Genomic DNA, 25,434 nt, shown 5'->3' on the forward strand with positions numbered 1-25,434 from the left:
GGGGGGGGGGGGGGTTGGGCACGGCGCTTTCTTGTCTCCCCCCCCTTTCCTGCCCTGCCAGGCCCGTGTTTGGATTAAGGGTCTGGTTGGGAATTTTAGGGGGAACCCCACACCGTTTTGTTTTTTCTTTTATTTACACTGACTTTTTCATTCTGTTTGTTACCTCCTGAGGCACAGCTGAAGTGAATAGCTGAACATGCTTTGGCTCCCTTCAATTCGGGTCGGTTATGAACTCGGCTGCCTTCAGCAGCTTAGTGAATAACCCTGAGATATTGACTTCTTACAAAGTATAATAAGCATCAGAGATTGTTAATCCAGGGAATATCTGATTGTCTTATGGGATCAGGAAGGAATGTTTTTCACCTGTTGAACCATGCTTTATTTGGTTTTTTTTTTGCCTTCCTTTGGATCAATGGGGGGTAACTGTGGGCATAGTGTTCTGTTTTAGGTTTTTCTGATTTTTTTTTCTCTTATCTTTATAAGTTGAGCTCGATGGGCTTGTGTCTTTTTTCAACCTGGCTGACTATGTAACTATGAATGGCTCTGCAAATATTTGTGCAGCCAAGCCCTTTTTTTTGGGGGGGGGGGGGGGGGGATAGAGTAGGGAGTGGGCAAATGCCCTGTAGATGTGTTTTTTTTTGCTGTCTGTGTCCTGTTTGCTTACTGTCCTGGAGAAGCAATAGGAAGTGTGAAGAAGTAGGTTTACTCCCAACTCCTTTTTTTGGTCTCAACTCTAAAATGTCAGATTCCCATCATCTTTTTTCTTAGTAACAATGGCCACCAGGACTTAAAGAGATAGAGGATGGGGCTACATATTGGAGAACAGGCAGCAACAAAAAACTTTAGGGGGAAATGAAAGAGAGCCACTAAATATGGATCTCCAAAATAATGAGAACACTCAATTTCAAACTCAAAGTTCTCAATGGACAGCTAGTGTTTGGCGGCTCTCCACAAAGCAGGGATCTCACTAGAGGCTGAGGCTCACTTGAGATGGGAAATCTATAAGCATATAAACCAAGAGAAGCACCAAACTGATGTTCTAAGAGTCCAAACAATATCTATTTAATTCCCCTAGTGACAACAGGAAAATACTGGCATCTAATGTGTTTCTGTGGCCAAACAAACTTTGACAGCTTTGGTTTCTCTGATACCCAAACCAGAGCTGTTCCCCCTTTAAGGAGGCTGGACTAGGTGTGCTGCAGCTGCCCGGAATGCAGTAGTGTGGGTATCAGAGAAAACAAGCTGTCAATGTTTTTGAAAAAGAGCTCTAAACTTCAAGAATAAAAGCCCTGATGAAGAAGGATTTTTTGGCCCCGAAACACTTTGGCTGCCAGTATTTTCCTGTTGTCAGGAATTAAATAAAAATCATTTGGACTCTTAGAAACACCTGTTTGGCTCACCTTTTGGTTATATATAGCAAAAAACAGGCATTCCGGTCCTTACCTACTCTATCCAAAATTGCTATACATACACTTTTAATCCAGTGTATCCAGTTGATGGGAGTGAATGAAGTTGAGAGGCTTACAGCAAACCAACATAGCACAACGCAGCTTTAACACACGAGTATGGCTTGCCAACTAAACACTGCTTACCATTACTTGATCTGAACCCAGAGCCAAAGTGCCCACGAATGCTTTCCTTAATCATTGCTTATTTTATAGCTTGCAATACTTACTGTACTGTACCGCTTGCCTCCGCACCTTCTTCTGCTATATTACCATTGAATAGCAGCTGTTTTTTTGCAGCTTCCGTACAGACCTCCACATTTTTTTCTACAGATCCTACGGCAATATAAACATCAGACATTTAGCAATCTGTCACATAAATGCCCTTTTTTTCAACAAATTATTGCTATGTTTTTGTAGCTATGGATGCCTTTAGAGGGAAGGGGAGTGAGTCACATGCTCCATATACCTAGTTGTAGATATATCTTTTTGCTCTTGGTGGCCAAACTGACAGGGGAAGACGATTGTATACTGCTGGGGACAGTGGCAAGTAAGGAACCTGTTGAGTTATCCTCCATAGACATAGCATTGGTTCCTTTAAAGCAGAACTGCAGGGAGAGTTCTTAAGTGCTCTCTGTTCTAGTGTAGGCCATGCCATCTCTACCAAGCAGCATTAATGCCTATAGGGCATGGCAGACGGAACCACATCCTGCAGTGGGGAATGCAAGTATCGCACACATCTGGAAGAATCAGATGCTGAAGATGCTGCTAACCCTTCTGAATTCTTTCTGTAATCACAAAATGTTTTGGCCCAATACTACTTAAAGTGGGCTTTCAATCCCCTAAACAACTTTTCCTCCCTAAACTCCCCCGTGAAGTTAATTGGACTTTTCCCAATTTTTCTTGCTTATGTTTTTGGTTTTTCTCTGGTCGCAATCCCCCCCCCCGCCATTGTCATCTAAGCAAGAATGACGTGTCCTGCTCCTGTAGCCGCCTGGGATATCCGAACGAATCACATATCCCAGGATGCTGCAGGAGTAGAGACACACAGCTGAAGTGGGGAAACCTGGTGCATGTCATCCAGTGTCCAGTTGCCTAAACTCATAAGAGGCAGCTATCTTTCAATAGCTGAGGAGGACCAAGATGGTGGTGCAGGTCCCAGGCTGTGGCAGCAAAGCAGTAGATTGCAGCAGGGCAAGGCTGGGTTGTGTGTGAATTAAGGACAGCTCTAACCAACAGGTAGGAGGGGGCAAAATTATTTTTTAACAATTATTAGTCATAAGCGATATGTAATATTTAACCTAAACAAAGAAAGTTTTACAATTTTTATTTTCCATCATTGACCATTAAAGCAGATCTAAACCTACACTAAAAAAATCAAATTCTACCTATGCATCCTTCTATGTATGATGATTAATAATAACATAGACATGTCAGGTGTAAAATGCTGTGATTGTGAAATACTTACACTTCCAGAACATCCACTTCCTCCTTTGAAAGGGCAAAAACCCATATTTTCAAAATAACAATATACACACCTTTAGAAAAGTTTAGTAATGACATTCTACAAACACATACTCCTAGATAATCGCAGGCTTTGTATTTTTTGCATACCTTATTTATTTTCTTCCCCAGTCTTCTGACAGTGGCCATGTTTACTAAGGGAAGATCACTAGCTCTCCTATTACTTTCTTGATTTCTGGCACATGTGACCAGGACATGGGACCATGCACATCATCTCAGAGGAGGAAAATGCCTTTCCCTGAAATCTCGTGAGATTACAGATGAGATTTCCCAGCAATGCTCTGCTGATGTAACCTTTTTAGGATGCAATGTTTGGTCACAATTACATCACTAATGCCTAAGTGAACCAGGAAGGAGAAACAAAGAAATTGTAGGTAAAATAAAAACATATTTAACTAATGAATGTAGAATGATTTCATATCAGCATGCAGAGCTGCTTCATATCAGCATGCAGAGCTGCACGCTTATGTGATTTTTAGTCAAAGGGGTTAAAGGTTCGCTTTAAGGGAAAATCTGCAACAGAGACATAGCCAGAAATAAAAATCTGACAGGGGTTCTAGCCTTCCCTACTTTACTAAAGAAAGTCATTTTCTGTCTATGTTGGTGTTGGAGAATTGCGCTCACTTCCTGTCTGGTAAAAGGTTAGCAATACAGGAAATGAGGGTATATTTCTCTAATGGTGTCCCACATAGTATAAATCCGACAAGGGTTCTTATCCTGCCTCACAAATACACATTTAATATCTAATATCATTTGAGATGCCTATAAAAATTTGTTATATGAGAATCTCACCTGAAGGTAAGTTAAAATATATTTTGCTTGCAGAAGATTTGGGTTCCTGGGTTTGTTTAGTGCCATATAACCTTCGGATTAAAACAGTTGATTAATACGTGCGTTCATACCCTCATATTACATAAACATTAGGAAAGTCCTAGTATGCATTTTTGTGCAGTCTTAAGGCCCACCCTCCCCACCTTATTTTTACTTTTTTTTGGATGGAAATCTTTTATCTGCTGCCTTTTTCTGGTCACGTGACATGATTTCACTTCCTAATTCTTCCATCACTGAATGGTTCTGAATGTTGCAGATAATAGTGCTCATGTGATCTTTGAATTCTTCTGTAAGACCAGCCCGGCATGATAATGCACCCCAAGGGGGAGTATCCATGACGCCCTGGACTCACGGGAAATGGTGAGCATTATTCAACTCTGAAGAAATTTGGTGGCACATGATGGAGAATGTAGGTAGTGCTTAACGTGGAGTGAGTACTACTTTTTACTACTTTTTTAATACAAGAAATGGTGGACAAACCTATTTATTAAAAAAATCTGGAGGGCTTTAAAGTATGATGCTAATGTGTCTCTCGGACAGGAAGTGAAAAAACGTTTTAAAGGGGATGTATACTAAAATATAAACGTACTATACCAATGGCAGGAAACGACTGTAGACACCAACATGTCAATTGATTCAGAAAGCTCCGGGCCACAAAAGCAGCATCTCGGAGAGAACTGGAAACTCTTGCCGACTCCAAGGCCCTCTAAAATCTATTACTCCCTCTGTGATGCTGTTTTTGTTTTAAGAGATTCTTGGCTAAAGAGTGTCAGAAAAGGAATTAACATTCTGGTTTGTGGAGATGCTTGTAATGTGTAGTAATGCTGAGTGGTGGTATGGACCAGATCACTACCTATCTCTCTTGGTTAAATCTGTTCATGCAAGGTCATCCTTAGCAGACAAAAGGTCCTGCACCCATTTCAAGTGCCTTTCTTTTTCCTATTTTGGTATAGCTGTCAATTTCCATGCCCTTGAATCTATTCCTTCAAAACACATTTCATAGTCTATTAAGTGGTTAGCGTTCCTGCCTTGCAGCCCTGGGGGTCCCTGGTTCGAATTCCGGCCAGATCACTATCTCCAAGGAGTTTGCATGTTCTCCCTGTGCTTGCGTGGGTTTCCTCCGCGTACTCCGGTTTCCTCCCACATTCTTAAGACATGCTGGAAGGTTAACTGGCTCCTGTCTAAATTAGTCCTGTATGTACTTTATGTGAGATAGGGACCTTAGACTGTAAAGCTCTTTGAGGGCAGGGACTGATGTGAATGTGCACTATGTAAAGCTCTGCCTAAACTGTTGGTGCTGTATAAATACCAATAATAATAATTTTGTCCAGATGAAGACACATGAGTGCTCCTGGAGCCAGTGTTAATGAGTTCCTAGAGAGACAACAGATCTATTTGTCAACGTAGCTGTGAATAATAACTAACACTTTGCCAAGCCCTGATGACAGATTCTGCACACGTATGACCAGATCTGCAAGATCCAGCTATTCACTGCAAAACCTGAGGACAAAAGAAAGGTGACAAGATAGGTTTAAAAAAGCTTTAAGTGAACCTATACCTTTGATCTGCATGGTTGCCAAAGCAAACTTTCTATAGGTGTGGGGTTAAGTGTTCAGTGTTAGAGAAGAGTTAAGGTAGTGGGTGCTTTTATCTAATTATATATTTTTTAAACATTATTTTTTACTTGGGGACCAATAAGGTCTTTATATGGCCTCAGCACCAAAAGCCCCATGCTCAACATTACCAGAACCAGACTTCTTGAACAAAGAGCAAATGTGTTATTAAAAGAAGTAGGAGGACTGGGAACTTTTTGCCTGGGAGAAAAACCAAACTCGTCATTTCATGGTGGGGTTTCCAGTTAGCTAAAAGTGCAGCACACAAAGTGATGACTGGTGGCCATGGTGAAAGGTGGGAGTTGTCTTAAAGGATGTAGTTTATTTTAATAAACCATAATACATATTAATGCTAAAACGATAGGGGGAGATGATTTGTACTTTATAAGCTCAACAAAATGACTTCTGCTGTGTACTCGTCAAGATAAATTACTAAATACCATATCATCATCAACCATTTTCATGTCACAATTTTACATTCTTCAAGTATTTGCTGCCTTTAATGCTATTGCTTTTGTATTCCATCATATAACTCCTCAGAACCCCCCACAAAAAATGTATGCTGGTAGACTTCTGTCTATCAGGCACTGCAATCACAGGTCTTAACAGGGAGCAGATAGCTATAGAATGTCCAACAGTTTTCACTGACTACAGGACCGCCTCTGATTGAGATCTGAATGAGGAGGATCTTCACTCTGGGCCACCAGAAGAATTTATATAATTTGGACTGGCTCAGGGGGCAAATGCCTCCCAGCCCATTCCTCCCGTCTATTTACCCACTGAATGAGAACCTTGACCGGGGTCTGTGGAATTGCTTTTGGGGTCCCAGAGCAGTAGCATGTGACTTCAATATCAGCTACAAGAAAGAACAACGGGGCTAACAAACTCCAGCAAACATCTGACTGGTTGTTATGGAGAGTGCCACTACTTATCCCTAGTTCTACATTTTACTGTATACTGTTTATATAAGCTGTCCTGTTGTTTCACTGTGTTCATTGTAGGATCCAGGGCTTTTCACCATCTCTGTAATCCCCCGATAACTGATAGATTCTTGTTTCCATGAGGTACCTGATTTCTTCCCTTTCCAGCAGGTTGCGGTATGCAGAGATTTCTTGCTCCAGCTTCATATTGGTGTTGAGAAGCAGCTGGTGTTTCTGTAGCTGAGTCCTAACTCCAGTTCTGACTTCCCAAAGCTCCTGTTCTAAGTCAGCGATGACGGCCGACAATGTTTCAAGCTGCTTTTGATGCTGCTGTTCTGTGGCATGCAGGGTGAATTTCAGCCTTCTCTCCTTTAAAACAACAATAGTAAATCCAGTGTTAACTTTTTAGGTAAGGCTTTTTTCAATACATTGGACAATAGTATTTCTGCTTGAGGAATAACAAAAAAAAAGCAAATGTATAAAACATGCAATATCTACAGTCAATATTGTTATGGTAACTGAACATCATTCACACGTTTTTGGTAATTCACCACATTCATTGTTGCTGTAGCTGAAACCAGGTCATTAAATATTATGGTGCTCTATCAATGCAAAGTGCGGTAACCTATATCAACCAATCAAAGTTCAATTGATTTAGTGATCTTGCACTGCTTTATTGAATATATCCATGCAAGGGTGGCCATAGAGGGCAGATATTTTCCCAAAGGCAACGTGAACACATATCTGCTAGCTCTGCAACAACTCATTCTTTGTCCTGATATCTTGTTGAGCTGCTTCAAAAATCTATTTCCGACAAGTGCCTTTGACTATCTAAGTTGTTTATTATTACTGCCTACAACACAGGAACAACTTGAATGTTGCAAACAATGAGTAAAATTGGAGGCATCACTTCCTTTGATTGGACTTTTGAAGACCATCCTAAATTACACTGCTATGAAATGTTTGCTTAGGCCACAGGCATAAGTTCAAACTTCTCCAATCTACTGCAGAGGCCTCCCACTGTGGTGGGAAAAATCTCTAAATCCAGGTTTTCCGTTTTTCCTTGTAGACAGCAAAACAAAAAGTTTCAACTACACATGTCTAAAAATATTTCTGAGTCAGCCTTTAAGAGTACAGTACAGTAAATTCAGGTGGACTGCAGGCCATAGGTTGGCCATGCATGTCTTGATAATTACAAAAAGTGATGCTACCCATTTTGAGCATTGTTGTCATTTATCACATATGCACAGCTTTTAGGGATGAGAAAGAGGGACAACTTTTAGCAGAAAGTATGTTGGCAAAAGGACAACAAATAATTATGATACAAAAAATTATTGGTGAAACCCCCCAGTGCTTTCTTTCACCACTACTTTTCTTTTATACTTGCTTTTAAAAATAATACATGCAATAATCGAGAGGTTGGAAGAAAGGTTTAGCGCAATCATCTTGCAGTTGCCAATGGAACACAAAAAGCAGCATGAAATAACTGAATTGATATTGCATTGATATTGCATTCTTTTATACTGGTATATATTTCCCATTAACCACTAAACCATGTTTCACATTCACAAGGCGATGTCTGGTTTTTATGTTCTTCAGCTTGTTTCCTCCTGGCAGTTGGTAAAATGTGATAAATCTACAGTTTTTTAAGTAGAATCCCTGCAGACAATGTGTAGCTTAAAACACTTTGAAATGATCAAACATAGCTGAGACCAGATGGTTTCTACCTTGGCGCCTTTGACCGAGCTCATTAAATGCCTGGTTAGTGGAAAATCACAGATCCTTCAACCTCTGAACATATTTAGTCTCTGGAATTACTTTCAATTCCTTTAAAAATTACTGATAAAAATGACTGATACTGCTATTTCAGTTAGTTCAAATATTAAAGGTTCAGTACGCCTAGAAGTTATTGGTGAAGTTAGCCTCAGGTTTTCTTTTAAGAAAGAAAAAATTCTGGGCACAAACTAGGAGACAGTCGTGTGTTGTATGGTATAGGCTTCTCACATGGACAACACGTCATGACCCGAAGGGGCCTTACGTATACTGGAAAACAAAATATTGTACAATATATGGTGAGCACTCTACTTAAATCTGGAGGGGTAAAGATTTCTATAGAAATGGACTTACAAATAATTCTTAATTCAAAAACGTTTTACTTGATTGTTGTAATCCTAGCCAAAAGATCTGCACCTGTTCATAGAATAGGATGCCTGCATGGGGAATCCATAGCCCCGTGGAAGGTGCAACTACAGCTACTTCTAACTTACAAAGGGCTTTTCTTTGCTGTTGGTGACCGAATGGTGTGGCAGGAGAGTGAAAGAAATGTCAAAGCTGCTGGTGGGGCCAGAATTAAAGTGAACCCGTTGTTTTCAAGTGCTTTCTGAGGGAACTGATAAGGGGTAAAACAAATATAAAGAAAATAAAAAAGGAAGAATATATAAGAGGACCCAAAACCCATTGTAGTTCCTGTGTCATTGTATTATTGTAGGTCTTCACATTATTTACCATGGCTTGAAGGGACTCAATCTCAGCCTGTAGGTTTTTATATTGTTTCCTGGCTTCATGAAGATTGGCTCTTGCAGCCCTCAGTTCCTCTTCGTCCTTCTGCATCTTCTGCTTGGCCTCTTCCTCTTCCAGCTAGATAGAAATCAAGTGACATGTTCATAATGTTAATCATATTTCAGTACAATAGGTCAAGTAGTAATACTGTATCTGACAGGCAGAATTGGACAGTGATGGATGACAGGTATATTCTTACTCTCATAGATGAGATGCCTTTTGAAGTCTGCCAAGGTTTATTAGTTCATATAAATAATATGGCAAATGTTCAGAAATGTATCTTCTATTTCCCAGGTCAGAAAATTAGGGTCTGCTTTTTAGGAAGCAAGGTCAAGGTTTATATGACATGAGAGGGCATATCAGAAGCAGGGCCACAAAATGTGTGAAGGGGCCCTATAACAATTCCTCTAGTGCAACATTTCTCAACCTTTTTTCATTCACAAAAAAATACGCAAAGTCTTGAGGCACCCCAGTCTAAAACACAACGTGTTTCCCCCGCCAAATCCATAGCAGACCCTTAACCCAGATAGGGGTCTGGTATGGATTTTCAGCGCAGACTCCGCTCACAAACACACAAATGATGAGGTTCTCCCATCTCATTACAGTCCTTCCTTGAAATCAGGAGCTCTCCCTTCACACCAGAGCCCACTTCCTTTGACATCAGCACCCCCCCTTCACATCAGGAGCCCCCCTTGTTCTATCAAAGTTTGTGACTACGTTAGAATGTGTGACCGGTGCCATGGTCACACATTCCAACATAATCCCCCCAGTTTTACAGCGGTGGAATGTGCGACCGCCCATTAGGTCAAGCATTTCAACGCTTTGTCAGCTGTTCCAGGGCAGATCGGCTCACTGCACTTGTGCAGGAGAACCGATCTGCATTGCCCCATATGCCTGGAACAGCTGATCAGTCCTCAAATGTCACTTCTATCCGACTTTGTGAGTGCAGTGGAATGTGAGATCGCACTCACAAAGTCGGATAGAAGTGACATTTGAGGACCAATCATGTGTTCCATGGCAGATCGGTTCTCCTGAACATGTGATCTGTCATGTAGATCTTCCCTGGAACAGCTGACAAAGCATTGGAATGCTTGACCTACTGGGCGGTCACACATTCCACTGCTGTAAAACTGGCTGAGATTACGTTAAAATGTGTGACCACGTGACCGGTCACACAATCCAACGTAGTCACAAACTTTGATAGAACACCCCTTCACATTAAAAAGCCCCCCTTCAAATCAGAAGTCCTCCCTTTATATCAGGAGCCCCCTTTTCACATCAAAGCCCCCTCTTTAATATCAGGAGCCACACTTGTGGCAGCATGGCAGAAGGTGAGAGGCGAAGCAGGCCTTGACAGAGAAGAAGATCTATTTTGAATGGAACTCACTCTTCCTGGATTAGTGTCATTTGTTTCCATGGTGCTGGCCGAAGTTTCAGAGCCCCACTGATTAAGCCAGAAGGCATCATAGGGTGCCACGGCAACCTGGTTGGGAAAGTCTGCTCTAGTGTTACAAATCTGTGAATGATTTCATAGTAATCATATAGAGATCTCCAAGCTTTATATTTTTTTCAAAGGTATTTGCCAAGTGCTTTTGCTACCTGCATACATTCCTATCTAACCTGAAAGTTATGGGCCCCCTATTCTTCTGGGCCTCGTAGCAATCATATGGTCTGCTGTGGCTATAGTTAAACCCTTGATCAGAAGCTTCCTTGCGGTATTAATGCTCATGATTATACAAGCAACCTCCAATCCATGCACCTGACTTTACAAGTATCTATGTACTGTCAGGGTGGATGAGAGTTAAACTCAGCAGAGGGTATAAGATATGAAATTAGACAACAGAGAGGTCATTTTGTTCAGGTCCAGCTCCCTCATTTTTTGTACGATCATTAAAATTGATTTGGACAAGCAGCTAGGTGTGCTGATGCCAAACCATGCACTTCCACACTATCCATGTGGTTGCCCTTAGGTTGACAGCACTCAAAATTAATAATATTTTGAGGACAATAACCCAAGGCAAGCAATTAGAATCCATCATATACTTGTCTGATTTTAGCAACAGCCAAAATGTTTTGTTTTATTTTTGGTAGTTTGCAAAAGGGTTAGAAGTGTTGTCAGGAACTTAAAGTGCAACTGAAGTCAAAATGTTTTTTTTAGTTTTGGATAGGGTGAAGAAGGATTGGAACACCCGTCAGGTTTTTAGTGCTGTCTGTGTCTCTGAGATTCACCCTCTCTATTTGTCTTGGTGATCGTTATCAGTAAAAATTAAAGAAAATCTCAAATGTTGCAAAAGAGAGGGAAGTCTTCCAATGGGGACATTAGTTCTGGTGACCTTGCTGACCACCAGGGATTTCCCTCTCTGTGGAGGGACTTCCTCCAACTTCCTGTTGTGGCTATCAGATAGGAAGTGAATGGAAATCTCCCCAATGGGACATAGATGGGAAAAAAAGCAGGGTGGTTATAACCCTCCCTTACGCTATTCAAATGAAAAAAGGTTTTTGCTTCAGTTCTACTTTAATGCTGTCTATGTTTTGAGAATTGTATTTTCCCTTACTGCCTGTGCCAGGTTTTTTAGTTGTGTGTTCTATGTGATGTAGCAGTTTAACACTTATTAATTTCTGCAGATTACGAGATTCCCTCAACTTGGAAAAGTAGTTTATTGGTCTTCTAAAAACATTTTTGCGCATAGAAATGAACCAGTTACTTATGACTAATCTTAACCAAATCAGATAAAAAGTTGCCCCTTTCTAGGAGTAGCCTAAATCTATGGGCCTAGTATCAAGACGGCTGAATGTCTAGCACCAGAGAAGATCTGGAGGGATTAAGGGGAGGTGAGCTAAGATCCGCTTTAAGTAGGGTAACCCTAGGCAAGCAATTAGAATCCATCATGTACATGTGTGATTTGAGCAACAACCAAAACTGGGTTCAAACATCCAATGGTACCAGAGACGAGATTTTTTTTTACATATTCACCTGCACATAACTGGACAACTAAAACAACTACACTTTCAATGTACTCCACCTTCCATCATATCTCTTGCTTTAGTAAATCATGCCATATGAATCCTTTCAATCCTACCGATTCACTGAGGGCAATATGTCTCTAGTAATGGGTTTATCCTGTATTTTGTTGTTCACTAAAGAATGTAATTGTGGTTACATACAGGTAGTCATTAAATAATCTACAAATGTATATGTAAAATATATTTTAAAAAACAGAACAGCAAGTAAAATGTGTCTCTTTGAAGTGTCAGCCCACCCGAATGTGATATGTTAGATATACAGTAGATGGGGAACGGTGGGCTGAATCAGCTCCTGGCTTCGTATATGTCTAGAATACTTCAAGGGTGAAACATAGTACTCTGTTCCTGTCCACCTGTGCGTTTTGGGTGTTCTCACCCACCTATGTGTGATCAAGTATCTCCGGTTACATTCTCCAGTATATAAAATAGATACACATTTCAAAATACAGAGTGGGAGCCCCTCAACGGGCAACAGCAGATGTGCCGAGCCAGACATTCTAACACAATAAATCTCACAAATAAAGTCTTTGAAAGATATGCAAAGTATTTAGTTGGTTTAACTCTCCGGTATCTACTGAAATCTTAAATGCCACTTTTGGGTTGGTTTGACTTTGTAAAGGGTTTTTTAGGAAAAGTGTCTGTCTTGGCCATGACATTCAACCATGACCCTGACAGGTTACAATGGACAACAAGACACCTTTGTAAGGAAGGACAGTCTGGTCATATAAACTCCCCATCTTCCACCTCACTGTCAAAGTGGAAAAAACCCGAAATCATATAAAACAAATAAACATAACATACTACCAATGCCATTACTGTTTCTATGAAACTGCAGTATGTAATAAGAGAAGTAAGCAGGTCCTCTAGTTTTTAAATACGCCATAATGAGATATATTACTGCAAGGTCATGCATTCTTTATGCTCATCTCTATTAAATGTAAAAACAGATGATATAGTAATGATATATTGTTATAAGTCCCCATAGCAAACCTGCTTTTAAAATAAAAAGGCATTTTCATACCCAGTTGTGTGCCAACCACCCTTCGGTGCCTGAGCTAGTGCCACAGCCCGTTGTGCCCATAGTAGGTCATACATTGCTCTAATTTCCAGCAGAGTTTTCCTTGTCGGAACCCTCTGTTAGACAAAAGTTACATAGTTAGGTTGAAAAAAAGACACAAGTCAATTGAGTTCAACCATAGAAAAAAACTCTATAAACTTAACCCTATACGCACAGTTGATCCAGAGGAAGGCAAAACAACCTCTTATAAAGCTTGGTCCAAACTGCTCCAATGGGAAAATAAATTCCTTTCTGATCCCCTACGGTAATCAGATATTCTCCGGATCAACAGTCTCTGGTGTTTTTACTTATAAAATGTTAATATCAAGTTATATTCTGATCCAGATTTTTTTAAGCTAGCTAGAGCTAGCTTCTGAGGAAGACTATTCCATATTTTCACAACTCTTACTGTGAAGAAACCTCCCCGGATACTAAGGTTAAACCTCTTTTCCTCTAGACACCCTCTAGACACAGAGAATGCCCCCTTGTGCCTTAAAGTGAAAAACTTTGCATGGAGTTCGCTGAATGGACCGTTTATGTATTTATACATAAATGGTCTACATAGTGCCGGCTGATCAGTGACTGCAGATGCAGCCACGCTTCATGTATTGTGATAGCGGCTGGTTCTGGCTGTGAGAATACAATAGACGACAGGGGAGATTCCCTCCATTCACGCTTTAGCCTGCTTAGGGATTTAAGCATTTTCGAGCATGAAGGGCTGAACAAGAAAAAATATAAAGAGGGGAATTTATCAAACCTAGAGCAGAGAAAATCTGGAGCAATTACCCAGGGGCAACCAATCAGCTTCACTTTTCAGTTTGTTCAGTTATGATTTGAAAATGAAAGAGAGAAGCTCATTGGTTGCCATGCACAACTGCTCCAGATTTTCTCTGCTCCAGTCCTGATGAATTCCCTTCAAAGTGTATGGCCAGCTTATATGTAGCGCCTTTCTGATTTAAAACACTTTGCTCTTTGATAAAGCCCCAGTAGGGGAAAAAATATGTCAGAGGGAGGATCCTGGGTGGAGCATCTGTGCCGAACCCCTTAGGAAATGGTGTGAGCATCCAGAACTTTGCTGTATGATATGTTGGAGCAATAAGGCCTGATGGAGTGAGCATCTGTGAGCTCGAGGTGAGGACTGCAGGGGTCTTAGGAGCACATTTACTTTTGTGAATAATATTTAAAAATACTGGTATTTTCAATTATAGGGAAACACATGACTTCCCTGTGATCTGGGGTACAGCCGCACCTGGAAAAGGGGGGACCATCACTTGATGCAAATCAGGCTCTGCTTCAGTGCACATGGGCAGATGGGAGGAAAAAGCAGAATGTCATAGGAATGACCTCACCAGCGTTCTGCTCATTCACTGTCCAATCAACAAACTAGGGGATATGTTCTTGAACAAGCTTTGCTGCTACTGCATTGAAAGTTGAGGAATAATATGTAATTAAAATGTATGTAAACCCCAAAACACGCTTTTTTTTTTAAACCCCCTCTCAGCTTTTTTTTTTTCTTTTTTTTTTTTTTTCTTGCCTGCGTCCATCAGACTGGGGAGGTTTGCCTTCACTTCCTCTTCTGCAGGAAATGAGAGTAAACCTCACCAAAGATAAGGGAATCCCTGTTGTAGAGAGTTGTCTCCTTTGGAAGATTACCCCTCAACTTTTTCTCTGGGAACAACTCTGAACTTTTAGATTTCATCCTCACTTTCTATCTCTATGACAATGGACACCAGGTGGGTGAATCCCCCCCAGCAGGAACGCAGACAGCAATACAAAAATTGACAAAGGGTCCAACCCTTCCCTACTCTATTTGAAACAAAAACAAATGTTGCCTTTACATACACTTAAAAAATATGGCCGCCCACATTTATATAACTAATAAAGTGAAAAAAATAAATAATAATAATAAAAAAAAGGAAAAATATCCATAAACTCCATTTAACCTTTTGCTGTTGACTCCCAACAGATCTTTGAAAGGATCTTCACACCTGGAGTCAGAGGCTAGCTTCTCGATCATCTGATCACTGTCATTGGCTGTCACAGCGGTCACATGATTGGGAAGCCACTACAAGGGCTCCCAAGCGTAAACGGTGACCGGGAGCTGTCAGCGACAGCTCAGTCATTATGCCGGTAGCATACCATTGAGCACGCTCTCGGCACAGAATAGTACAGCCAGCTGACACATATACTATATGTGTGGGCTCAGATTAGGGTCCATGCGCTACAGCATATATGCGATATATGCGACGGAAACAGGTTTTATAAGAAGAATTAAAGAACAACTCCAGAATTTTTTTATTAACCCTTGCAGTGGGGCTGACCCCCACACTGCAAGGGTTAAATGCTGGCTTTTGTCTAGGGACTAAAATAAAAAAAAGTTAGCCTCACCCCCCCTCAGTGGAAGGATCCTGCAGTCATCATGTCCAATACACAGAGGACGCCGAGGGACATACCATAACTACAGCGTCCCTAGATGAAAACAAGCAGTTAATCCTTGCAGTGCGGGGGTAGCCCCACTGCAAGGGTTAATAAAAATAATTCCCTGGAGTTCTACTTTAAAAAGGCAACTGCTACTGCAAAATATAAGTTGCCTGGCTGTCATTCTGATCCGGTGACATGGAAGAAGTAGGAATATGAATGCTGACTTTAGTTGCTCCATGCTTGAGGCCAGAGACTTAAAGTACTGAAACAAGACAGCCTGCCATCTGGGATTTTCAAAAAGAAATCACCAATGCATGCCTGCATATTTCTCTTAATGCAGGTGTCCTTTAAGGGATGCTATGGGCTCAATGAAATATGCATTAGGGAAACTAAAGCCCATTCAATTATAGCTGAAATAGATGCATTATCAATAGGCCATGAAAGCAAATTAACAATGGATCATATCTTCAATCCTATATTTCACGTTATTCATTATTAAACAGGAGTCCTTATGCAAAGGCCTCAGCTAAATCTCCATCAGGAGATGAATATGAAAGCAGCACATTAATAAGGTTATATGGGTGATAATGCTATTGATCATAAATATTGCAAAGCATGCTGGGTGAATCCTGCTGTGTAAGCATCACACACATCTATATATACATTATAGTTACAGTTCATCTGCAATGCTAGTTGCGCTCCCTCCCCAGCATTCCCTGCACTGAAGGAATCACAGGAGCACAAGACAAACAGGCTGCAATGACTCTGCATCCCTTTCCTGGAAGGTGCCCGGCTGGCTAAAACAGTTACCTGGCTCCTGGCTGAGAGGTCGCAGGGGATGTGACTCCTGATGATGAGAGCCTCATAGTGTGTTCTGATCTCATTGAGTCGCTGGGACAGTTCCATCCTGCTCCCATCCTCCTCCTTTGCAAAATGAATATCATAGATGGGACGAATTAACTGCTGCATAGCCTGGACTGCCTGCAGAGAGGGAACGAGAGAGAGATAGAGGAGGGGGAGATAAAGGGAAAGAAAAAGGACAGTAAATATAAAGGGAGATATAGAAAGTAAGAGAGAAGAATGGAGAGTGGATGGTGGGAAAAGAATGACAGATAATAATAAAAAAAAAAGCATATAAGGAAGGAAAGAGGGAAGAAGAGTTGGGTGGAAGAGAGAAGGAAGAAAGGAAAGTGAAAGATGGAGAAAGGAAGGGAGGTGAAAGAAGGAATGAGAAAATGGGAAGAAGAGGGTAAGGGAGAGAAGGAAAAGAAAGGGAAGAAGAAATGCGAAAGAAATCAAAGGGAAAATGAGAAGGACGGAATAAAGGAGGGAGATAGAGAAAGAAGGAAGGAAGGGAAAAAGGGAAGGGAGGTGTAAGAAAAAGGGAAGGAGGAAGGAAGGAAAGGAAAAGCAAAGGGAGAAAGAGAAGAAGTAAATAAGGTAGGGAGGGAAAGAAGGAAGGAGAAAATGGGAAGAGAATAAGAAAGGGAGGGAAAGGAAAGGGAAGTAGGAAGAATGGAGAAAGAAAGAAAAAGGGAGAAAGAGAAGGAAGGAGTAAGGGCAGGAGAGAGTAATGGAGGGAGATAGAGAAAGAAGGAATAAGGAAAGGAGGGTGCATGGGAATGGAAAAAAGGGAAGGAAGGAAGGAATGAAGGGGAAAGCAAAGGGAGAAAGAGAAAAAGTGAGGGACGGAAAGAAAGAAGAAGAAAACAGGAAGAAGGGAGGGAGGGAAAGGAAAGGGAAGCAGGAAGAATGGAGAAAGAAATCAAAGGGAAAAAGAGGAGTGAGTAAGGGAACAAGGGAGTAAGGGAGGGAGATAGAGAAAGAAGGAAGGAAGGAAGGGAAAAAAAGGGAAAGAGGGTTAAGGGAAAGGAAAGGGGGAGGAAGAAAGGAAGGAAGGAAGGGGAAAGCAAAGGGAGAAAGGGAATAAGTGAGTAAGGCAGGGAGGAAAGGGGGAGAAAAGAGAAGGCAAGTAACGAGGGAAGGGGAGAGTATGGGAAGAAAGAAAGAAAAAAAGGAGGGAAGGAAAGAAAGGAAAAGAGGAAGGGAATAAAGGAAGGGAAAAGAAAGAGGGAAGGAAGGGAAAGGAGAAAGGGAATAAAGGAAGAGAAATGAGGGAGGGAAAGGAGGGAGGGAATAAAGGAAGGGAAATGAGGGAGGAAAACGAAGGAAAGGAGGAAGGGAATAAAGGAAGGCAAAAGAGTGAAAGAACGGAGGGAAAGAAGCAAAGGCAAAGAGAAGGAAAGGAAGGGAAAGGAGGAAGTAAGGGAGAGAGGGAGGCAAACACATTATTAATATTGATGTTTCGCTCAGACAATACAAGTTTCCCTTAATAATCACACAGCTTGTTGGTGTTTTTTAAAGAACAATGGCTCATTAAAGGTTCTACAGTTAAGGTGCCCACACATCTTACGATTATCGTACGATAATCGCGGGAAATCCCGCGATCGTACGATAATCGCAATGTGTGTAAGAAGGCGTGCGACCGTTTCTACTGTACGGTCGCACGTCTTTTGTCTTACGAACATGTTTGAAAACCAGCCGAGAAACGATTTTTGGCTGGTTTGTGGCATGCTCGTAAGATAATTGCCGCACGGGCCGGTGTGCGCAAGCACACACTGCCCGTTCAGCTATTCGGTCATCGGAAGCCCGCCCCTCAGTGCGGCGTGCTTGCGATTATCGCAAGTACGATCTGCCTGTCCAAGATGGGCAGATCGTACGTTTTTTTAATGACCTTACAACCATCGCAAAGACAAAAGTCTTGCAATGGTTGTAAGGTGTGTGGCCAGCTGTAGACACTTCTATTAAATGTACAGTATGTTTCTTACCAGCTCTCAATGGGGTTATATTAATATACAGTATGTACAGTACATTGCTATGTAAAGTCCAGATTATTTCAATTTATACTTATATATACTTGTGCAACAAAGAGCAACATATTGTTTAATTAGACATTTCCGCTCCCTAGATTAGTTTAAAGAAAATATATTGATATATTGAGCAGACAAAATGTGGAGCAGTTGCCCACTGCAATCAATATGCTTCTCTCTTAAGTTTTTTCAGCTATGATTTGAAAAACAGCTGCTCCAGATATTGTCCAGATTTTGTCTGCTCTAGAATTGATAAATTCCCCTCATAATAGTCTTTTGTATTTATTTTCTGTTTACGTAATTCTTTAGCTAAAGTGTTTTTTTAAGTAAATATGAAATATTGCAAATTATTATATCACATTTTTATTTCCACCCACAGGACGATCTGTAAGCTTCTTTTTACAGGATGGCATTACATACTTTGCAGAAAAATGTCTTTTGCTTATAATTTATCATGACAGGTCCACTTTGATGCAGATTATGGTTTAGGTGACTTTAGATCGGTCAACTTCTTGTTGATAACACATCGAATTCAGATGAGAAACAGGCCAACAAAAGGTTAAAAATCTGCTTTCCAGCGACTATAAAACCCATGTGTAGTGCTGTCTATATGTGGGAACTGTTAGATTAAAATCCTAGCGATTAGTTGTATTGCTTGCTCCATGTTAATTTTTCGGAGAGCGTTGAAACAAGAACAGGTAAAGAAAGAGACCCTGTCACTTTGTTCATGCAAGGCAAAGTGACAGGGTGTCTTTAAATCTCACCACCTGACTCAAGTATATTCAACTTCCCCACACTCCCTTGCCAATCTGATCAGCCGCTGCCAGATACCTAAACACATCTGGTTCTAGGGAAGCATGTGATCTTGTCCCAGAATGCAGTGCTCAAGCCCCACAGCCAATCACCAGGCCTGAATACTGTCATGTCCAAAGAATTAAGACATCAGCCTGTATAAGCTCCAACGCTATCCAACAACTTGCACAAGGTTAGGCCTGCAAAGCAACAGAATGGTGGAGGAGCATGGGAACGTTTAGTTGCTTGGCATAGTTTATCTCTAGGAAACCGAAAAAAGAAGAAATACTCAATGGATCATCAATCTGACCTGGCCACTAGACTGGTCCCCACAGCCTCTCCCCCTTGGGCTCAGGCGGTGTTAGGATCCATGAGTCACCACTAGGGATGCACCCATACAAATGCCGATATTTTTTTCGGCACTCGCCCATGCCGAATACTGATACCAGAAGTCCCATTACACCCAGGCGGTGTGTAATGACTTGTTGCCCGCCTTCCTGATTAGCTGGGAAGCACCAGGTGATGAGGAAGCATGGAGGCGGCTTTTTGGCAAATCAGGATGCCGGGGAGCTGGTAATGACTCACCGTCCGGCTTCCTGATTGGCCAGCTTCCCAAACAACCAGGAAGCCGGACGGCAAGTCATTACATGCCACCCAGCTTCCTGATTGACCTGAAAGCTGGCTCCATGGCCAATCAGGAAGATGGGCGGCCTATAATGACTCTTTGCCCTGCTTCCTGATACCGGAAATTCTGGTATTGGGATAAGCATCTGGAGCATTTGGGCGAATATGAGTATCCAAATACTCAGTATGGGCACCGATACCGATACTAGTATTTGTATCGGTGCATCCCTAGTCATCACATCTAATACAGTGTATTAGACGTGAGGACGCCGAGGGACATACCACAGCCGGAGCGGAGGGTAATAAAACGAGTGAGTGGTCACTGCCACAGCACCGAGGATCGGGTGAGTATTTCTTCTTCATTTGGTACCCTAGAGAACAAGGAGCAGTTATTCCTTGCAGCGTAAATCAACTAAATGAACTAAATACATTAGTTGCATCCAAACAGAGGATGTGTAATGTCTTATAGTTTGTTTTCTTTACAGAGCAGCCACTGCTGGCATAGAAAAGCCTGTCCACTGCAAGCGATCTGCAGAGAAGGATGTGTGGAAACAGTGGTCTTTCTGCAAAGGGCTGGCATACACCCTACCCTGGTCAAAGCTAGAGCTCCCCAATCAGCAAGGAGCATGAGCTCCTTGTAAGAGATTACTCACACATCAGTCATGAGATTGGTGGGGAGTTTTTAACATCGAAAAAGCCAGAACCAAGGAAGAAGGAAGGGGGTTATTATAAAGTAGATTTAGCTTTAAGGCCTTTAAAGACATCAGAGGGTAATAGAACGTGCAGACATGAACAAACTACCCTCAGGTATCTTAATCCTCCAAAATGTGAACAGTTGCATCATGTGACTATTCATGTTGGCGGTGTGCACCAATGCTTCCAATGGGTCAACATTAGTGACTCATCACTGTTCCCCTCAAAAACCTTAACTACTAATGTCTTCCGGTGCACCACAAACCTCAGATCTGATACAAAACTGTAGTTGAAGATTACATACCTTCTCCCTTAAACCACTATTACCAGGGAAAAAGCCTTCCAGTATCAGTGGCTTTATTAAGATGATTGCCCACACACAGCTCTGTACCTACTGTTTTGCATTCTTCTACATCCATATGTATAAGAAGATGTGTTTGTGGAATGCTGGACCTCATGGGTAAGTGAGTAGTAAGAGGAAGTCTAACTTTTTGAGGCAGCTCTCAGTCAATCGAAGTCTCCCAGAGGATGCTTGATGTAACCACAGTAATTAAAAAGGATAAGAGCACCCGAAGACTCTACTAAATCCAATTAAATCCAACAGGAGTTTTTTGTTTACGGAAAGTAGTCAAAACAGTCAATTTGTTTTGGGGTTCAACACTCCCCCTTCATCATGGCTCCTCACAACAGTCCAAAAGTTCAATCACCTCAGAGTGAGGGGCTCAACACTTCATAATGAAGGGGGGTAGGGTGTTGATCCCCCACTCTGAGGTGATAGAACGTTTTGACTGTTTTGAGGAGCCCTAATGAAGGAGGGGGATAGGTATTGAGCCCTTCACTCTGAGGTGATTTAACTTTTGTACTGTTGAAAGGAGCCCTCATAAATGGGGAAATGTTGAGCCCCCAAAACACTTTGGCTATTTTGACTACACACCGTGGCCACTGAACTATTTCCTGGACTTATTGAAGTCTTGGGTCGCTCTCTTCCTTTTTATATACATGCTTATTTAAATCCCATAAACAGTACGTGCTGCTTTACAGAATGTGTTATTTCTGTACAATGACCCAGCAGTTATTTCATATTAGTATTACCAGTTTACATGTCATAGTGCCTAGCAGAGCTCTCCTTTATACGTATGTCTCCATTTTGTTATAAAGATATGTGTTAACAGCCAGAAATGACGGAGATCACACACTTCTAGCAGGAAGGAAATTGCTAGACACTTGCTAAAACTTGTCCTCAGGAGAGTCTTTCTTAAGGGCAAAAGCTACTCGATACTCCCCGAACATATAATTAACATAAATCTTTTTTTTCTCTTTCTTAATAACATTGTTTACTGTGGGAACATGTAAAATGATTTACCATAATAGCCTCACAAACCAGAATTTGCATACACATTATATTCCAGTGAACAAATCCCTATAGCAGCTGGAATGTTTAAAGTGGATATAAACCCTAAATGAATGGCATTAAGCTTGCTAAAGCACTGTGTTTCATAACCAAATGCCATGTTTATTTTTAAGCAAATACTTGTTTTCACCCTTTTTCATCCTTTGTTGTACCTCAGTGTTTCTAATCTCCTGTATCCTTCGTGCAGCCGTTTCTTATCTGTATTTACTCCAGTAATGGCTGCATTGCATTTCTTAGGTTGGGTTTCTTGATGTCACAACAGTGGACCATGCCTATATAATGTGTGGTAAAGCTCACCATACACATTACAATCTGTAATCTGTTATGTCCAGGGCCAGGCTGAGGCAGTGGCAGAAGAGACACCCACCTTGGGCACTGTGCTGCGGTGGGCACAGCTGAGACCAGAAAATTGGGCCTTGGGGCAGCAGAGAGAGTAAATCCGGCCCTGCCAGCAGAATTTCTTATGTTGGCTCTGCAAACAAACTCTCACAATATCCACACATAGCAATCAATACATATTAATAGCTAATCTTCTTTTACAACGTCTGACTCCTGAAGCTCAGTGTATCCTTGGGGAGGTCAAACAAACAATGTCTAGAGATTGTTCAAAAGTTCCAGGCTTGTACATATAAAAGAAAAAGAGTGTCCATCAGTGAGAAAAGCTCTGAGTTGCTATCAGGGATCATGGACTGCCGTTACCCAGGGAATCCAGGGGACGTGGGTATAGGGGATTATGGGTAACCTTTATTGCGATATGGTTACAGGTGATGGCTGACTGGTGTGGTGGTGGAAATGATTCATGTCAGTCCTAGGAGGGGGGAGGGTGTGTGTGCATGCCAATTTGGGCTCATCCATACCAGCCCCATTGGGCTTTGTTGGGCAGCTTTTTCCAATGCAAAGACAAGGCAAGTAGTAGTATTGACAATACTTTACCTTACCACTAAAGGTAATCTGTCCTCCAAAAAATAATGCTTTTCCAAGTAGCAGCTCACTAATTTCCACAAGCCTGTCCATACTTTTAGTAACCCAACACTGCAATTCTAGATTTACTCAAGGCAGAGCTATGTTGAGTATTATTCGAGGCACCAAGCAGGGTCAAGATCTTCAACTGTGTGCATCTACTTGCAGGGAAGTTTAAAGCCTCTCTCCAAGGAAATTGAAAAACTCCCCTTGCAGAGGGGCTGCCCCCACTACAAGGGCTAACTGCTAATTTTGGTCTAAGGTGCATGACAAAATGACTTACCTGCTCCAACCCTTTTTTAACCCTCTGCTCTGGCTGTCAAAGGCCCACTGATGTCATCACGTACAATGCAGGACCCATAGCCCTGCATGATACGTGAAGATGCTGATGGGCAGTCCACAAACTGAAGAGTAGGAAGGACGAGGAGGCTGCTGACTGCCGGGGGAATGTGGATCAGGTAAGTAAAACTGCTTTACTCAATACCCTAGACCAGTGGTTCTCAACCTGTGTAACCTCAGAACTCACATTTGACCTAGGTCATTAAGTCATGACCCAAGTCGCACCTCAAAGGAACGCATGGTATTGCATTGCGGTACCGCACATCCGGTGCAGACGATCAAACTGTAGGTGGGATGTGTGTTTGGGGTGCCATTCAAATGAATGGCAATGCAATACCTCCCACACCAGAATTTGTGGTAGGTGCGATTTTGCACTATTAACTCACTGTACTAGTGTGAACGGGCTCTCAAAAACACTGACAGCCACACAGCCACAATGTCACACACTCAGACAGTCTCACACACACTCCAAAAAATGTTTTATTTCTTTTTTTAAGATCCACCCAATATCTCTATCTCATGAGAACTGGAGCGGATCCTCAGCCTGGGGTCCAGTGTGGGCTGCTGTGCTGTGACGTAGCTCCATCCATATGTTCATTGCTGGTACAGCTCCCTGTAGAGGTGCCGGGTACCAGAATGTTACGTCACTCTGGTCCAGGCACCTCTACAGGATACACAAGGGAGCTGTAAGCAATGCACGTATGAATGGAGCTCCCTTGCGGCCATAGCCCCTTCCCATCCACCAGCTGACACTCGACGCTGGGCAACATATTTTGAATGGCTACTTGGCGTGAGAACTGACAGTACTGTGCTAGGAGGGAGGCTGAGGAGCCACTCACCTAGAAAAGTGGAAGGCATGCAATGGCCCACTGAACACAGGGATGCGACCCACTTTTGGGTCACGACCCACCAGTTGAGAACCAAGGCCCTAGACTGAAATGAGCAGTTACCCTTGCAGTGTGGAGGCAGCCCCTCTGCAAGGGAAGTTTTTATAATTTTCCTGGAAAGAGGCTTTAAATACAAGATGGTTAGATTCCAACAATACTAGGATCCAAGATTGGTGGCCAATTAATTTTCTTTAGGGGCCACATGAGAAACTGGGATGGTTGTGGAGGGCTGAACCAATTCATGCACTGTACAGTGCAACGCAACAACTGTGCGTTACGGTGTAGCAGGTGCATTGAACATTATAGGGAGAATAAATGTTCATAACAAACTGTTAGCTGCAAAAAAAAGATCAAACACTTCCTGGAGTGTCAATTTATTGGTCTCCCGCCACATGCTGTGGTCCCTCCAGCTGGCTGTTTTGTCACTACAGGACACAGTTGTGACATAGGGGTCGGTGGATTGAACCACTGAGCACAGTGGGGGACCAGAAAGTGTCAGATTCTGCAGGATCTTGAGTTTAATTTCATTTCTGCAGAGGTGGGAGTGGGCAGCAGTAGAGGTGAGTATTCAATTTCTTCTTCGGTAGTTTGTTGTGAATATTTATTTTTGTGACAAAGCTGCCTGATGAGGGTGTGGAAGGAACATAAAAATATGTTAATTTAGTTTTTATTGTTGGTTATTACTGCCCGACTCCAGGCCAATAAGTATTGCATGCACTTTTATTTAGTTTAATTAATAAGTAACTGCTGTGTTTGTATACTAGGGAGTGAATCCTCACATACCTCTTGATGACACAAGGCCAAATTTGTTTTCTCTGCTTCTTTATCTACAAGAATCATCTTCAAGTCTTCAATGTTCTGTGTGAACTCAGTCGTGATTGTTCGCAGAACTTCATGTTTCTCATTAAGTTGCTTCACTTCAGAAACCTCTTGAGTAACCCTGAAAAAAATAATCATTTAAGGTGCTGGTGGAACCTGTTTAGACTTTCTGTAAATAATTTAAGCCAAGTGGTTCTCTGCAGTTCCCTGTAGGCTGGGGCATTAAACATTTTGCTTAAAGGTATTTTGAGATTATTTGGAAAATTGTCTTCTAGAGTGTAGAGTCTCACTCTAGAAGACACACTAGGGGAGAGTCTCTGTAATGATGGGGAGAGTTTGGCTCAAGTTCTCACAGGGATATAAAAAAGGCGTCACTTTGGACTCCCCAGTGGCAACATGACAATACCTTTAAATACAACACCACCAAATGGCTTTGTAATGGTCTTACATCAGATGATCCAGGCATAACTATCGTATCATGTGTATGGAGAATCTGGTGGCAATGGATAATGTAAGATCCAAACTGATACAGACAACTTGGGCTAGCTGGAAGACCTAGAGAAATTCTAAGGCCTTACAGCAGAGGATTCAGGAGCACCCAGGTATAACTATCATATCATGTGTATGGAGAATCTGGTGGCAATG

General features: G+C 41.9%; 1 protein-coding gene across 1 annotated transcript in view; it reads right to left on the reverse strand.

Annotated features, from left to right (window-relative positions):
- The window catches only part of KRT222 (keratin 222), a 19,254-nt gene extending 2,862 nt beyond the window's left edge, over positions 1–16,392 (reverse strand). The window contains exons 1-5 of the mRNA XM_018576026.1: positions 16,205–16,392; positions 8,839–8,970; positions 6,482–6,702; positions 3,762–3,832; positions 1,676–1,781 (exon numbers count right to left, since the gene is read on the reverse strand). Coding sequence (XP_018431528.1) covers positions 1,676–1,781; positions 3,762–3,832; positions 6,482–6,702; positions 8,839–8,970; positions 16,205–16,363 — 689 coding nt within the window. The 5' untranslated portion in view covers positions 16,364–16,392. The remainder of the gene's footprint in view (positions 1–1,675; positions 1,782–3,761; positions 3,833–6,481; positions 6,703–8,838; positions 8,971–16,204) is intronic.
- Positions 16,393–25,434: the final 9,042 nt, after the last annotated feature.

This window comes from Nanorana parkeri, unplaced genomic scaffold (genome assembly GCF_000935625.1).
Source record: "Nanorana parkeri isolate BGI_ZX_2015 unplaced genomic scaffold, ASM93562v1 scaffold55, whole genome shotgun sequence".
Classification (NCBI taxonomy): Eukaryota; Metazoa; Chordata; class Amphibia; order Anura; family Dicroglossidae; genus Nanorana; species Nanorana parkeri.